The sequence below is a fragment of the Fusarium subglutinans genome (genome assembly GCF_013396075.1).
Source record: "Fusarium subglutinans strain NRRL 66333 chromosome Unknown NRRL66333_c0000040, whole genome shotgun sequence".
NCBI lineage: Eukaryota > Fungi > Ascomycota > Sordariomycetes > Hypocreales > Nectriaceae > Fusarium > Fusarium subglutinans.
The window spans coordinates 17896-34012 of NW_023502103.1; the positions used below are offsets into that span (position 1 = coordinate 17896).

General features: G+C 49.4%; 6 protein-coding genes across 6 annotated transcripts; 5 read left to right on the forward strand and 1 right to left on the reverse strand.

Annotated features, from left to right (window-relative positions):
• Positions 1-395: 395 nt before the first annotated feature.
• On the forward strand, positions 396-785 carry FSUBG_4388 (uncharacterized protein; the record flags this gene model as incomplete). Its single annotated transcript, XM_036682371.1, has 1 exon — positions 396-785. The coding sequence occupies one exon, from the start codon at positions 396-398 to the stop codon at positions 783-785; it is 390 nt and encodes a 129-aa protein (XP_036540004.1).
• Positions 786-2259: 1474 nt separating this feature from the next.
• On the forward strand, positions 2260-3545 carry FSUBG_4389 (lipoyl synthase mitochondrial; the record flags this gene model as incomplete). Its single annotated transcript, XM_036682372.1, has 2 exons — positions 2260-3202; positions 3253-3545. 2 exons carry the CDS (start codon positions 2260-2262, stop codon positions 3543-3545), a joined length of 1236 nt encoding a protein of 411 aa, XP_036540005.1.
• An 844-nt stretch (positions 3546-4389) lies between these two features.
• Positions 4390-6835, forward strand: FSUBG_4390 (beta-1 3 exoglucanase precursor; the record flags this gene model as incomplete). The annotated part of the gene is made up of 4 exons (XM_036682374.1): positions 4390-4549; positions 4597-4708; positions 4758-5520; positions 5564-6835. 4 exons carry the CDS (start codon positions 4390-4392, stop codon positions 6833-6835), a joined length of 2307 nt encoding a protein of 768 aa, XP_036540006.1.
• Positions 6836-6912: 77 nt separating this feature from the next.
• Positions 6913-8040, reverse strand: FSUBG_4391 (uncharacterized protein; the record flags this gene model as incomplete). Its single annotated transcript, XM_036682375.1, has 3 exons — positions 6913-7783; positions 7834-7958; positions 8014-8040. The coding sequence occupies 3 exons, from the start codon at positions 8038-8040 to the stop codon at positions 6913-6915; spliced, it is 1023 nt and encodes a 340-aa protein (XP_036540007.1).
• A 259-nt stretch (positions 8041-8299) lies between these two features.
• Positions 8300-11712, forward strand: FSUBG_4392 (RSM22-mitochondrial ribosomal small subunit; the record flags this gene model as incomplete). Its single annotated transcript, XM_036682376.1, has 4 exons — positions 8300-8378; positions 8435-8838; positions 8899-9007; positions 9467-11712. 4 exons carry the CDS (start codon positions 8300-8302, stop codon positions 11710-11712), a joined length of 2838 nt encoding a protein of 945 aa, XP_036540008.1.
• A 1143-nt stretch (positions 11713-12855) lies between these two features.
• Positions 12856-14631, forward strand: FSUBG_4393 (uroporphyrin-III C-methyltransferase precorrin-2 dehydrogenase sirohydrochlorin ferrochelatase; the record flags this gene model as incomplete). Its single annotated transcript, XM_036682377.1, has 2 exons — positions 12856-13165; positions 13214-14631. The coding sequence occupies 2 exons, from the start codon at positions 12856-12858 to the stop codon at positions 14629-14631; spliced, it is 1728 nt and encodes a 575-aa protein (XP_036540009.1).
• Between the last annotated feature and the right edge of the window lie 1486 nt (positions 14632-16117).

Here is a 16117-nt window from a genome sequence, read left to right on the forward strand (position 1 = left end):
CTCTGGCTCTGTCATTGCCAGGCCTTGGCCTTGGTCTAGAGTCAGGGTGCCTGCTAGTGTGGGCTACAGAAGCTGAGAGTTGCTGTTTCTCTGTGTTGTTTGCTTCTGCTCTCAGATTCCTCGTAGTATTTCAAGTCCTCTCCCCCCGGATTGTGACAGGCCACCCTTCTACGCTTCGAAACAAACTTGTTCTCGGTCCACAGACTTCGTTGGCAGAGTCTATCTCGCTCGTACATTTCTTCGCTGAATACATACATAAGTTACTTACTTATTAGCTTGTGCTTCTCGCTGTCTGGATACAGAGCATCCATCTGTTCTCACTTCCAACTCGCTCACTCACTTACACCAACCGCAAACGCTTTGAAAGCACTTACACAACAAACAATACCAACACAATGCATTTCTCCAAGTTCATCCTGGCTGTTCTGCCTGCCTTCGCTCTCGCTAACGAGGGTACCACCACTCACACATCCACCGCCGTCGTTACCAAGACCTACTACCTCTCGCAAATCCATACGATTACCGCGACTGGTGTGAGCACCACTGCTGTCGAGACTTCCGTCGAGGTTACTTCCACGGCTCTCATTGAGGAGACCACCACCTTCTGGCCTGTTTCTCAAAACAACACCACTCCTGTCTCTACCCCTAAGGCCTCTAACACAGCTGGTACCACTGGTGGTTCGTCCGAGCCCTCCGAGGTTCCTGGCAACGCTGGATCTGCTGTCGCCGTCGGCAAGTTCGCTGTGGTCGGTGTTGCTGGTATGGTTGCCGCTGCTCTTCTGTAAGCGCGTTCTGCATGGAATGGGTTTCCTTGAGAATCTCACGAGTGTCGACTTGCATCAAAGTCGACAACCACCACCATCTTCCATTTCTTGTCCATTCACCTTTTATACCCTGGCCACTAGCGCGGCCTGTTCTTTATGATGAAACGCCACGATACCAACAGCAGGCCGACACTTGTTGCCTGCTTCACCCTTGACGAGTCTTGAGACTCTGCCTCCTGGATAGCTTGACTGCTTCCTTACGCTTCATCACGCCCGCTCCATTGACAAAACATGCGGGCTTTCAACTCTTGCTGTTTCTTTCTTCCCCGGCAGCATGTTCCCAGCGCGTTGACTACGCTGCGTTTGGTTCACCCTTTTGAGTTGTCACTTGTGTTGAAGGGTAGCCGTTGATGTTCCCAAGCTTGTTCACTTCGCCATACAAATCACAATTCCAAATTTCCTCACTTGAGGATATCACTCCCAGGCTTGGTAACCACTCAATGGCTTTGAGATCATATCCCCTTCTCACCACGACAGCTGGCACATGCTCCTGGCTGGAGCCCTTTTTACCACATTTATTCAGTCAACATCTCTTCACTCGACTCTGCTGCCATGTAGAGAGTCGTTTCCAAAGAGACGGGGACGACGTCGGCGACGTGGAAAATAATCCATATTCACTTCAGTAACTCTGCTTCTCGGATGAACTGGTTTTACTATACTTCTCTTTTGGCGATACCCCCTTTTTACGACGGCGCAGGTGATCCAGGATCTAGCTCTGCTTGATCCGTGGAGGATGGTTTGCAGCTTAGAGGATGGCTTTGATTTAATTCGGAAGGGGTGGGATACGATTTACATGAATAAGGAGGATTGGTGATTTTTGAGTGTCCGGCACTGGACCAACGATGATGAGCCATGATAGATGGCTAGTAGATAGTATAAGAGCAATAGACTTTGTCACGCTCAACGATGCTTGAACCTTGCGTGAAAGTAAAAACGAGAGACCAGGTGTTGCCACAATGCCAACTCGAAATGGCGTGGAAATCAAGGTCCGATGACTAATCTGAACAAGCGTGAAATGTTACAGAACTTTAGCCAGGGTTCTTCTCTGTCTCTGTCCATCAAGTGTTGTTGTATAGATTGCTTCAAATGTATATATAGATGAGGTCTAATACCAGATGTCTAGTCTTTAACCATAGAGAAGTCAATGAATGATTCTGCAGGCTTCAAAGTTCCTAACCGATGATTTCGCCTCCTCGGGGGAAAAGAAATAAGGATAATGCGATGTCCTTTCATTGGCTCGTCACTCGGATGCGGCCCGGGATGTGCGGGTCTCATCGGCCTTTGCCCCCGAGTCTAGGAATTTGAGTTCTTTGAAGCTGCCGCTCCCTTCGAAGTCTGCTTCCCCATACCTCCACGAACGCCCAACGGCCTTCTTGTTTCTCACTATATTTTTCTTTCGGAGAGATAGAAGTCGTTGTTCCTTTGTATTTCTGTAATGGCTTCTCTTGCTCCATCCCTCAAGAGGGCACATGCCCCTCTTCGCAAGGCGCTGAGCGCTACGCCTACACTCAGAACCTTCGCCACTGTACCTCCGAGTGGCAGCGAGCCCGGCAAACCTCGACGAAAGAGTTATTTCAAGGATACAGCAGTCTCAGACTTCTCAGATTTCCTTGCGACGTCCTCCCCAGCCCAGACACTGTCTCCAGCAGAGGCTTACTCTCTGAAAACCGCCGAAGTCGGCCCTGAGGGTAAGAAGCGAACCATCACACGACTGCCAGAATGGCTAAAGACACCGATCCCCGCCGGTAACGATAACTTCAAGAGCATCAAGAAGGATCTACGAGGATTGGGATTGCACACCGTCTGCGAGGAGGCTCGATGTCCCAACATTTCAGAATGTTGGGGCGGTTCAGATAAGAATGCTGCGACAGCTACTATTATGCTCATGGGCGACACATGCACCAGAGGATGCCGCTTCTGCAGTGTAAAGACAAATCGTAACCCTGCTGCATTGGATCCTCACGAGCCCGAGAACACCGCAGAGGCCCTGGCCAGGTGGGGTCTTGGCTATGTTGTGCTGACAAGCGTGGACCGTGACGATTTGGCAGACGGTGGCGCGAAACATTTTGCGGAGACAATCCGAAGAATTAAGCAGAAGAAGCCTTCATTGCTCGTTGAAGCTTTGACTGGTGATTTCCGAGGAGACTTGGATATGGTCAAGGTTGTGGCTGAGAGTGGACTCGACGTTTATGCGCACAATGTTGAGACCGTCGAGGACCTCACTCCCTATGTGCGAGACCGCCGAGCTACTTTCAGACAGAGCTTGTCTGTGTTGAAGCATGTCAAGGATGTTATGGGCAAGGACGGTCCTATTACTAAGACCAGTCTGATGCTTGGTCTTGGCGAGCAGGAGCACGAGATCATGGCAGCGCTAGAGGGTAAGACAATCTTTACAACAATGCTATGTAACTCAACTCACAGTGATTAGAACTCCGAAAGGCTGATGTTGATGTTGTCACATTCGGCCAGTACATGCGACCTACCAAGCGTCATCTGAAGGTCGAGAAGTACGTGACCCCTGATGAGTTCGAGATGTGGCGCAAGCGAGCTCTGGACATGGGCTTCCTGTACTGTGCCAGTGGACCTCTCGTGCGTTCTTCATACAAGGCTGGTGAAGCCTTTATTGAAAATGTTTTGCGCAAGCGCTCCGGTGAGAAGGCTATGGCCACTGGAAGCCTTGGCCAAGCCGTTGCCCTCGACTCAACACAGTCGACGATCTAAAAAGATCACTGTACTCCTACTTTCCACCTCAACCACACCTCACTACACTAAATAATCATGGGCTATGACCGTATCGGAAGGCGTTTTGGGATAGGGTCAAACATTCAACTAGAAAAGCATGGCCTTCAACAAGGCTGCTGCGACCTTGTCGCACACTCATATACAATACAATCACTCACCCCTAGCGGGTTGTACATCGACTATCTGCATGTCAACGTGGTGGCTTTTCTGATATTTTCCTTGCTGTGTAACTGAACTCCTCTGAATAGGTTCGTTCATCACAGGAACGACGTCACCCACAATCTGATTATATGATCAACCCATCACAGAGCCTGCCCTATATGTTCTCGTAGTGATTCTCAAGCATGACTCGGAGTTACTTGATTATCTTACCTGATATTTGTAGTGGGATGATGAGAAGTTGCTCTTGTCATGAGCTGACACTGCCCGGAGGGGCTTCCATCTCTTGTGTAGAAAGTTGGAGTTGATGAATCACTGCCCTACATTAGACTTGTTCCACTACAGATGATCGTATCTTGTGATCACATTACGCTCTACCTACATCTCGGACTTGGGATGGTTAATCTGGTTGCCATGGGGAAGGCGCAGTCGTACTCTTGAACACATGCAAGGGAAGAGCAGAGCGACAGCGAACAAGCTCTTTCCCATTTCTTAATCATAGAGGTGCTCGGCCGTAACTTCTTAGTATCCCGTCCATCAAATATCTAAGGTACTTTCAACTTCTCGACCGTTTTCTTTCGACTCTGGTTTTCTTGATCAACTCACACTTTTCGACTTGGGCTACCTATATATTCACACTTGCGCTCTTGTCAGGTTCTTCATTATGAAGTTCCTTCTCCTTTTCCCATTCACCCTTTTGGGTAGTGCCGACGCGAGGTACTGGCTTGAGGATATCGAACACCGTGGAAGTGCTCCCTATTATCCCGACAAGCTTTACCCCGTGTTTCGCAACGTGAAAGACTTTGGTGCTATTGGCGATGGAGGTTCGTACTTCACTCGGAGTCATTTCCATTGTTAGCTAACAAAACAGTCGCGGACGACACGGCCGCTATAAATGCAGCAATCAGTGAAGGTGTTCGATGTATTCCTGGTGTGTGCAAAGGAAGCACTATTTCACCCGCGACTGTCTACATCCCAGCTGGGTGAGTGCCCCGAATAACATCGCGAATTCAGTATTGCTAACAGAGAAAGAACGTATCTCATCAGCAACTCACTCATTGATTTGTACTATACGCAAATCATTGGTGACCCTACAAACCGACCTGTCATCAAAGCTTCCGCCTCCTTTTCTAAGCAAAGCTTCGGTTTAATTGATGGGAATCCATATCTATCTACTGGCGCCCTCGCATGGAACTCGACAAACGTCTTTTTTCGCCAAATTCGTAATCTGGTTTTGGATACAACTGCCCTTCCCCCAGACTTTCCTGCTGTGGGTATACACTGGCCGTCATCTCAGGCAACAACTATAACCAACTGCGTATTCCAACTGTCGACCGTTCCTGGAAATCAGCACACAGGTCTCCTCATCGAAGAGGGATCAGGGGGGCTTCTAAATGACCTTTACTTCTTTGGTGGGGGGAACGCTACAGTTTTGGGTAATCAACAATTCACAGCACGTAACCTCTGGTTCTCTAATGCCGATGTCGCGATATGGATGACCTGGGACTGGGGGTGGACTTTTAAGAGTACCGTGTTTAAAAACTGTCGAGTGGGCATCAAGATGGACGACTCCTCTTTTGGCGTTGGCTCTATCACAATCCTTGACAGTTGGTTCGAGAATGTCGATGTGGCTATCGCTACAACACGCAACACTTCGCAGAGTATCAGCAGCGCAGCTTCTCTGGCGATGGAAAATGTCAAATTTCAGAATGTGAACAGCGTTCTCATGGGCCCTGCAGGTACTGATCTGGCACGTTCTGCTATAGCACCAGTAGACAGCGCTGTTTTCCTGATGGTAGGCCAACTCGCGGAACTGTGAACATTGCTAACGGAATCAGGGGCACTACGCAAACATGGAAGGCACATTCGATGCGACGGCTCTTTATCCGCTCCCTTTCACTCGGAGTCAAAATCTCCTTGATCGCAATATCTACTACGAGCGATCAAAGCCTCAGTACGAGCAAGTTCAAGGCAGCTCCTTCATCTCAGCAAAAGCAAATGGTGCATACGGTGACGCATCACATGATGATACCCAGGCGCTCAATGCCTTATTCCAGTACACGGCGGCCAAAGGGCTCATTGCATATCTCGATGCAGGATACTACATGGTTTCAGACACTGTACACATCCCACCGAATGCCAGAATTGTAGGTGAAGCCTTGGCGTCGATCATCATGGGAACAGGACCCAACTTTGGGGACCTGAGAAAACCTCGGCCTGTCGTTCAAGTAGGTCGCCCTGGTGATGTTGGCCAGATCGAGTGGTCAGATACAGTAGTATCAACCCGTGGGCCAACAGCAGGTGCCATCCTAATTCAGTATAATTTGTTCGCTCCTGGAGCCCCCTCAGGCATGTGGGATGTACACACTCGAATTGGAGGCTTTGCTGGGACCTATCTTCAAGTTCCAGACTGCCCTGCTATCAAAGGGACAAACACTGTTAACCCGAGATGTCTGGCAGCTTACATGAGCTTCCACGTAACGGCTTTCGCTGGGGGTTTATTCACAGAAAATTGCTGGTTTTGGGTCGCAGATCACGATCTTGAGGATCAAAAATACCAACGTGTTTCTATCTTTGCAGGAAGAGGAGTTCTTGTGGAGGCACAGAGAGGCCGCATCTGGCTCAGTGCCTCTGGTTCAGAACACCATGTTCTGTATCAATACCAACTCGCCAACACCAGAGATGTTTACATTGGCCACGCACAAACAGAACAGGCATACTTTCAACCCATGCCCGTGGCTCAGTACCCATTCCCTGTTGTACCAGAACTGAACGATCCAAACTTTCAGCAAGACTGCCAGAACGACCCTGATCCAGGATGCAATATGGGATGGGGCATGAGGATTCTCAACTCCAGCAACGTTGCCGTCTATGGGGCAGGGCTGTATTCATTTTTCACGAACTACAACGATACCTGTGCTAGCAACAAATCTCCCGGATTCTGCCAAGCAAGAACTTTGAGCATTCAAGGCATGAGCCCTGGAACGAAGTTTCTAGGATTGACTACAGTGGGCACCAGGATCATGGTGCATCGAGACGGTGTGGATTTGGCTCCGGCTAGTGACAACAACAGTACATTCGCAGATACTTTGGCTTTGTATGTATCATGAGCATTTTGACATGCTTTTTTGATGTCAGATAATAAAGGGGGAAGCTTAATAAGGGTATCGAGCGCTATACCAGTAAACTAACTAGAATTCCAAATACCTCTCAATGTTGCTAAAGCAATGAACACAGCTTCATCTGTCCTGATATTCCGGCATCCTTGACCGGGCAAAACGTTAACCCAATGGTCGAACAACTCCTTGGTCCTGGGACCCTGGATGTCCATACTGCTGAGTTCTTGATCGTTCATTGCTGCAAACTCCAGGCCTCGCGGGCCACCAAAGACAATGATAAGATGGTTGAAGTTGACTCTCTTAGATGGCGGGAAAACCCTAGAGGCCGGAACACCACGTTCAGATGTGCCAATACTGACATCGTAACCGTTCTCGTAGGGGCTCTCAGTGAAAACTTTGGAGAGAGAACTGGCCCTTCTGACATTGTATCCCCAGTAGTAGCCGCCCTCAGTTCTTGGTGCAGCAGGATGCACAGGTTCAGGATATTGGGTCTCATCCTCGGAGAACTTGAGTGTTATCCGTGTTTTTGGAGGGATCTTGGCCTCAACCTCGACAGGCTCCCCCAGGCCAACTTCAACGAGCGAACCAGAACCTGTGCTAGTCTCACCAGGGATGACTATTCCTTCTCGATAAGAGATCCAGTCCTTGGGGTTTGGGTGGTGGGGCATGTCGAGAGTGGGCAACATGGCAGTGAGTCGCAGGTTAGGGTGGAGAGGGAAGAGGGCTTTGCGCATAAATGGCGGCGCTTCTAGGTAGGTTAGAATATGCGTGAGGAAATGGCATGGATCGGTGTCGCCTGTGTAAATGCTGGTATCTGTGTGACGAGGACGGGTCGCGAGAGGAGAATCGTCGAAAACAACCACTTCGTCGACAGAGAAAGCAGCGAGGGCACGAGCAATGCGGGCGGGTTGGTTCATTCGCTGGTCAGCGGAAGCGAGACTGCGATTGTTGGTTAGTAAGGGGGTAGCTAACATTAACAAGATACATACTCTGAAAGGATACTGCTGGGAATGGCAACGGAGATGGTCCATGGCCGACCACCTTCAATTGGGTCAAATATCGTGGAAGGTCTGGCGGAACCTCCCTCCCGACCATTATGTTCGGTTTTGCGTTTCTGGGAAAAGTTAATACATTTATTGGTGTGAATCTGATGCTGATTTATAACATACCTTAGAATTGCGCTCTGAGTAAGACATCTTGTGGTTAATTATAAGGACTGATAAGATCTGAAAAATGTAGATCCTCTCGAGGTAAAGTTGCGACAGCCAAACTCTAGCAAAAAGTTGTGATAGTGGGGCCGAATGTCCGGCAGAATATCACCGCCTTGGCCACCGCCTGCCTAACACAGAGCTTTCGAGGCTCGCCCACGCTTCGTCAGCATGATGGCTAACAGGATGCGACAAATGTGGCCTTTCACGACGAGCATACAGACTCAACAATAACGAAATCGCAACCATGAGCGGCCCCATTAACATTGCTTCCGAGTCCGAATGGAGTAGTCTCCTCTCGGGCACAAATGTGGTGATCGCAGATTGTACGTTCGAACATTCCGCAAATGTCCATATCATCACTAACACGACTTCTGCTTAGTCTACGCCGACTGGTGTGGTCCCTGCAAGATGATTGCTCCTACATTCGAAGCTCTCGCCAAAGAACACTCACGCCCGAAGAAGGTTGCTTTCGCAAAGGTCAACGTCGATAACCAGTCCGGCATCGCTCGAGCCCAAGGTGTTTCCGCCATGCCGACCTTCAAGATCTTCCACAACGGCACCTGCATCGAGACCATCAAGGGTGCTAACCCTCCTGCTCTTACGGCAGCTATAAATAATGCGGTCAAGCTTGGCGGACCACCCACTGGCAATGTTTTCAAGACTCCCGGGCGAACGCTCGGTGGCGAGTCACGATCTGCCTCGCTGTCCAAGCAGTGGAACTTGAAAGCCGTCTTCGATGCTCTAATAGCGTTCTTTGGGCTATACTTTGTTTCTTTGCTAACGGTAAGTGATCGACTGGCGGTCTTTCAGTGTGAAATACTGGTTTTGCTAATTAGATGGTAGTTTGACCCGTATAAGTCAGCGGAAGAGAGCCCTTTCAATGTTCATCGTAAACCAGCACCAAGAAACACTGGTGGTTCGCAGAGCGTTGGTGGTGCCAGAGCTCCTCCACGTTCGTCCTTCAAGACCTTGGCAGATCTTGGTGGCGATTAAGAGAGACTCTGGGGATGGCGTTCACTGGTATAGGACTTTACATAGGCATCATTATTCAATATCTTCAGGCGAACTTACTATACAGTTCTAGAGTCATTCGACCCGTTGATATATTTTTCGTTGTAGCGTGTCACGGTGTCACGTGATCACTCCAACCTCAAGTTTGTACCAACGATTTGAAAACTTCCACTCCAACCTCAACTTTGTATAGGACGGAAAATGTTGTCCTCCAGAAGAATCCGAAATGCTTGTCCGAGGTGTAGTGCCTCCTTATTAACAGTATCTTCACGGTTTTATTCTTCTTCCACGCCTTTACTTCGCTCGCAACGTATTTCTTCCTCCCGTTACTTGCAGCCCAATAGGAAGGCTGCAATTACACAGGCATTTTCGACGTCAAGATATTTGCGACAAGACACAGAAACAACGGGAAAGGCGTCGCCAGAAGAAATTGAGCAAATTGTCCGAGACGCTAAACAGAGATTTCGAGATACTTTACCAAAAGGATATCTGAACGATGAAGAGTATGCGGTATACGAACGATTATACGGTGCGCCGCTGCGTGAGACGAGACCTGAAGATGTCGGTATTCCAGAGCATGCAGACATGGGACCACAGTCCCCACGACCAGATAACGAAGGCATTATATTGAGAGAGCTGGAGGGTGGCGAATTTGAGGAGGTCACTTATGAAATTCCTCTAAATGAGGGTGTCGAAGACATCCACGAACCGATTCCGGAACCCGACTTGGAGGACCGCGCAATCGACCAAGTGGTGCCAGGCTATGTGGACTTAGTTGCCAGAAGCCAACGGGAATACGATGCACTACAGAAGCTTTCGGAGGACTTCAAGGTCGCACAGCAGAAGCAACAAGAAGCTGAAGATGAAGCGGCAGCCCAGGAAGAGCTAGAGATGGAACAGCTGGAGGAAGATACGAAAGCGACCTGGCCTGAGGAGTATGAGCCCAGCGAGCGACCCACTGGCGAGGAGGCACGCTTTCATCCCTTGACTCTGGAGGGTCGCTTCTGGGGAAGCCCCATTGAGATTCTCTTGCCACAGGACGAAATGATCATGCCGATTCGTGATCTTCTACAGCGAACTCATATCGATCACGTTAAGAGTGCCGCCGAAACAGCGTTTGGCGGTCCAGGTCTTCCCCTGTCTCCCGCGACACCTGAAGCCAAGAGGAATGGAAATATGTTTGGTGTTGGCCTTCCAGCAGATCAGCGACACATGACTGAGATTGAAGGCGATGCTTTTTTGGCAGGCTTCATGCCGCCAGCCTATGCTTCAATAATGGCTACCCTCAAAGAAGTTCGCAAGCGAGTCGGAAGCAGGTGGCTCCAGTCTAAGCTTAAAGATGGCAGTGGTATAAGCGTTCTTGACGCAGGGTCTGGTGGCGCAGGCTTGATTGCCTGGGACGAGATTGTGCGAGCAGAATGGGATCTACTGAAGGAAAAGGGTGAAATCAAGGGAGACGAACCTCCCGGCAAGCGCACTGTCATTATTGGCTCTGATCGTTTACGACACCGCACCAAGACTTTCCTGGAAAACACCACTTTCCTCCCTCGACTTCCCGACTATGAGCACTCAGGAGAGATGAAGGGTGAGCATCTAGATGCGGGTAGCAAGCCTCAACCTCGCAAGAGCTACGATGTCATTATCGCCTCCCACCTATTTCTGAAGGAAGAACAGGACCACTACCGACAAGCAGTCCTCAACAAACTCTGGTCTTTACTGAACAAAGATGGAGGTGTTCTTATTGTCCTAGAGAAGGCTCATCCTCGAGGGTTTGAGGCTGTCGCTCATGTTCGAGACACCGTTCTTCGGCAGTTCCTTTTGCCTCAATCCGGAGAGCCAGAGCTTGATAATGAAGCATTCAACCCTGCTTATGAACGCGAAAAGGAGCCCGGATACGTTGTTGCTCCCTGTACTAATCAGGGACTGTGCCCGATGTACCAGACACCTGGTAAAAGTAAAGGCCGTAAGGACTACTGCCATTTCAGCCAGAGATTTGTCCGTCCCGCGTTCTATTCTCGAATGCTTGGAAACAGCACGAGAAACCAGGGTGAAGTCGAGTTTAGCTATGTTGCCTTCAGGCGGGGTGTTGCTAAGGAGCGGTCTATAAGCGGCAAAGAGGCTGCGAACCGAGCCTTCGAAGGATACGAAGACTCTGACGAAAAGCCCGATATGCAGAGCCTGCCACGATCTATTATGCCTCCGTTGAAGAAGAAGGGCCATGTCACCCTTGACTTCTGTACACCAGAAGGCAAGCTTGAGAGATGGACCGTCACCAAGAGCCAGAGCAAACTCGCATACCACGATGCTCGCAAGTCACGATGGGGCGACCTTTGGGCTCTCGGAGCCAAAACGCGAGTTCCACGTAACGCTCGTGTTGGCAAGGGACCCGACGACGGTGGTAAACGAGCCGGCCAAGGCAAGAAGCCCAGAAAGGTCGAGATTGTCATGGGACCTGGCGGAATCAGTGCCAATGAGAAGAACGCCCCTCGTGAGCGTCGTGGAAAGAACAAGATGGACAAGAAGAGCCGCCTTATCAAGGAGATTCTCGAGGCGGAGGAAGAGGAAGAGAGAATAATCGCCAAGCAAATGGATGAAGAAGTAGAGGCTGAACTGCAAGACGACTCTGACAGAAGAGGTCGATCATAGGTGGATGTATTATATGTAAAATAGATGTACCAACACTGGTTCGAGTCGAGGCCAGGTAGTCATGATGACGATATTGGGCATGATGATAGATCTCAACACCAAAACAACAAGATAATGACACGACTTTATGCAGCGTGCTCCTTGTAGCCTTCGAATCACATTTGACAGTCGTGAGGCACTAGTCTATCCAACAGCATTTTGAATGTTGTCCAAATCGGTCCGCTTGCTTGTTGACTTCTTGTTTCTTGTACGCCGTTTCGACGATGAACTTCAACAATAAGAGCCACGCCCGGTTAGCTCAATCGGTAGAGCGTGAGACTCTTACGAGTACGCGATCTCAAGGTGGTTCGACCCCCGCATCGGGCGCATCGGGCTGTTCCTATAAATTCGATTGCGAGCGTTTGCGAGGCTTTCTTTTTTGAGTTATTTTTGTTCTGTGATGGTTAGTTGGGTGAGCTTCGGTGTCATGGTGGTGTTTCTGGAGTGAGCCTCCACGATAATTGATGCGTTTTGAGAAAGACAAAACTATCTTTTTGTCTCCCCTTAATGAATGACAATTTGTGATAATTGGCCTTGCTATTCCTTCATCATCACATGGATTCGACTGCTAAATACGGAGTATATAGGAAGTCCATATCATGGCTGTTCTGTTAGTGTTTCAATATCGGATGGTTTTCTCGAAATTTGCATCTCCGTCTAAAGTACCAAAACCACGGAATTGCATGCTCCTGCATCAGATCATCTTATCGCTGCCCGGACTCGAAATAACGTGCTTTATCGCAATTCTGACATCTCCGGTTGCGGCCCGCGGAAGTCGGCGATTGCGTTATCAAGGGTCTCTTTGGTGTCCGCCGACCGCCCGATTAGATTGATGGCGTGAGTTTGAGCCAATGACACGACCGTGATTTGGAGTCTTTGGAGGGGGAGGGGCAATGGGGTAACTTTTTTTTCCATCTGCTCATGAGGGAAAGAGCAGGGGTTCAGGGTCTAGTCTCATTCAACTAATTCATGAGGGAGCTCTTTTATAAGCCGACCGAGTCTCGCAGTCGCGATATTTTGGTGCGTTTTTGTTGAGGTGAAACATTTTATTTTCTTGATTTTCTGTATAAGCAGACACCTTCAGTTTGTCTATTCTATTCGAAAATGACATCAATAATACCTTCATCGCTTCTCGCAGCTCTCAACTGCAGAGGCAATACTCATCTCGTTATCGGCACCAACCCGCTCGCTGCGACTCGATGTACCCAGTCTCTAAGCTCTGGCGCAAAACCAATCCTCATTGCCCCCGAAGGCTCTGAACTTCACTATGCTCTGCAAAAGAAGATCGACGATGGTAGTGTCCAATGGCACAAGAAGAAATTCGAAGACGCCGACTTGCTAAGGCTCGGCCGCGAGGAAGTGGATGGTGTAGTCGATGCTGTCTTTGTCACTTCAGGACCACGAGACCCCCAAAGTAGGTCTTTTACCAAAACTACAAAGATGATACTAACTATTGCTCCAGGCCTTCGTATTTCTGCCCTCTGTAAACGATATCGCATTCCCGTAAACGTTGTTGACGCTCCCCAACTCTGCACATTCTCTCTCCTCTCCACACATACCGACGGGCCGCTCCAGATCGGCGTCACTACAAATGGTCGTGGCTGTAAGCTAGCCTCGAGAATTCGTCGTGATATTGCCGCTTCTCTCCCCGTCAACCTCGGCGCTGCCTGTACGCGCCTTGGAGACGTCCGCCGTCGCATCCATGATGAGGATTCCCTAGGTGCTCAAGACGACCCCGCCTCTCTCGACGATTCGTACGATCAAAACGCTCAATTCAACCGCTTGATTACTGAGGAGGATGCAAAGAACCGAAGGGTGCGTTGGTTGAGTCAAGTCTGTGAATACTGGCCCCTCAAACGTCTCGCTGCTATTACCGATAATGATGTTGAGACGGTTCTCAAGTCATATCCCGGCAACGGTCCCGATATCAAGCGCCATCCCGGTACACCAGAGAAGCGTGTTGGTACCATTATCTTGGCCGGTAGCGGACCTGGTCACCCTGATCTCCTCACCCAGGCTACCCATAAAGCTATCAAGACCGCTGATCTTATTCTCGCTGATAAGCTGGTGCCTTCTGGTGTCCTTGACCTTATCCCCCGTCGCACTCCTGTCCAGATTGCTCGTAAGTTCCCCGGTAACGCAGACCGCGCCCAAGAAGAGCTTCTCGAAATGGCTCTCGCTGGAGTTCAAGAGGGCAAGACAGTCTTGCGTCTCAAGCAGGGTGATCCATATGTATACGGTCGTGGTGGTGAAGAGGTTGCCTACTTCCGTCAACACGGCTTTGGAGACAGAGTATCGGTTCTCCCAGGCGTGACAAGTGCTCTTAGTGCCCCCCTTTTCGCTGCCATCCCTCCTACGCAACGTGATGTTGCTGACCAGATCCTGATATGCACTGGCACGGGCAAGAAAGGCAAGTCTCCGTCACCACCAGAGTTCGTGCCCAGTCGTACTGTGGTTTTCCTCATGGCCCTTCACCGAATCAACGGCCTCATTCGTGAGCTGACCACTCACATCGAGCTCGAGCCTCTCGCCCCGGCTAACGAAGAGGCTGCTTCGGCGCAACTCCCTCCTCCCCTAGAACCTACTCAAGTCTCGCCCGTAACAGGCGAGAGCAAGAGAGTACTCTGGCCCCGCAACACTCCGTGTGCTGTCATTGAGCGTGCCAGTTGTCCCGACCAGCGGGTTATTAGAACCACACTTGAGCATGTTGCTGAGGCTATTGAGACAGAGGGTAGCCGGCCTCCAGGTCTCTTGGCTGTTGGACGATCTTGCGAGACTCTTTTCACCCCTGAAAAGGGCCGAGCTTGGGTCGTTGAAGAAGGATTTAGAGGGATGGAGATAGAAGATTTCACCGTCGGCCTTGAGGCCTTGCAAGCATGATTCATGATATCCTATATGATTTGGTTTGGAGTTTACGCGGGCATGACAAGGGTTATAGAGCCGGAGTTGGGTAGTTCTGGATATTACTTCTACATAGACTCATATCAACAATGATCATTGCTATCCAATCTGGATTCGCTCTGCACGCGAGGGCTTCGTGTAAACACATCGCGGTGCATCGCCGTTCTCCACTAACGGTCTCTTGTTTGCTAAAGCTTTGTGTCCATGCTTTTCCAATGGGAAAGCTCCTTATACTTCTCATCACCCAAAAGACCTTTCAAGTAGTCACCTCTCAACCCAGAGAGCTTGCTCTCCACTTCTCTAAAGGCTTTTTGCCGCTCACACAATTCCTTGTCGAAATTGGTCCCAAGCTTTGTAATCATCAGCTGAACCTTTGAATCAACCTTCGTTCTTTTGAGTGAGTAGATCGGATCTTTTAGACGATACCCAAGGTGATCCAGTTGCGCGCGATCGATTGAGCATTCCTATTCTTGCTGTTCAGGTTCCTAAAGGAAAGTATCTAGCCATTGGAAGTCTTTGCACTCTGTTTTGCTCCAGGTCTAACAGGAGGACTTTTGCAAGCCTATCCTACCAGTTCGTCCGGCTAAGAATTAATCGGATAATGGAGTACTTCATACAGTACGATTTTCGCAAAATCCTGCACTGCTGGAATTGTAGGCGCCTTATTGGACTCCAGAACCTTGATAAGAGGCTCTAGGAATTTATTACATATCTTTTGGTTTTCGATAGGAGCCATATTTGCGTTTTCATTCTCCCACGAAGCCTGATATTGTATCTTTTCTTCGCGAATGGGATTCTGCCCAGGCCTGGGAACTCTCGAGTAGAGGGGGTGCGTCGCCAATGACTTAAAAACAGCACAAATGGAACCCAAGTCATCAGCTAAAATATTGTCTTTGATAAGTTCTTGGGATCTATTGTGCTAATGTCAATATCGTAAACTTCACTGCAAAGCGATAATGAGTTCGACCCTGCCAAAAATTCCAATTGATAGCTTGCTCTTTGCCATCGAAGTGCTTTCTGAGACGAAATACTAACCCTCGGCTAATGCCCTCGCCGTCCGATCGGAAATTCTTTCTTAAACATTCTAGAAATATCTTTCGTGTTCCAGAGCTCCAAAGCACACTTCAAGATAAGACCTGGAGCTCTACCATTAAGCGGGGATGGCCTGCTGATATACAAAGCGTTCTCCGTGAAAGATGTAGCATGTTGTCTTGAGTATGGATTATCTCGGTTCTTCATAAGATCTTAATAAACCATTTCTGTCAAGAAATAATCCTCGTCTCTGGTGCGAGACCTTCGAGAGAGCAGTTGAGGCCCTTGGTTCGTTGGAAGAAAGTGCAGGCCGATAGTTCATCCTCCCCCGTTGCAAAGAGTTTGTAGGTGAGGACAAGTCGATATCCAGATGTCCGTCGCTCGACTTCATGTGTCACATGTGAATACCAGGACATGGCTGTGAGGTCAAACT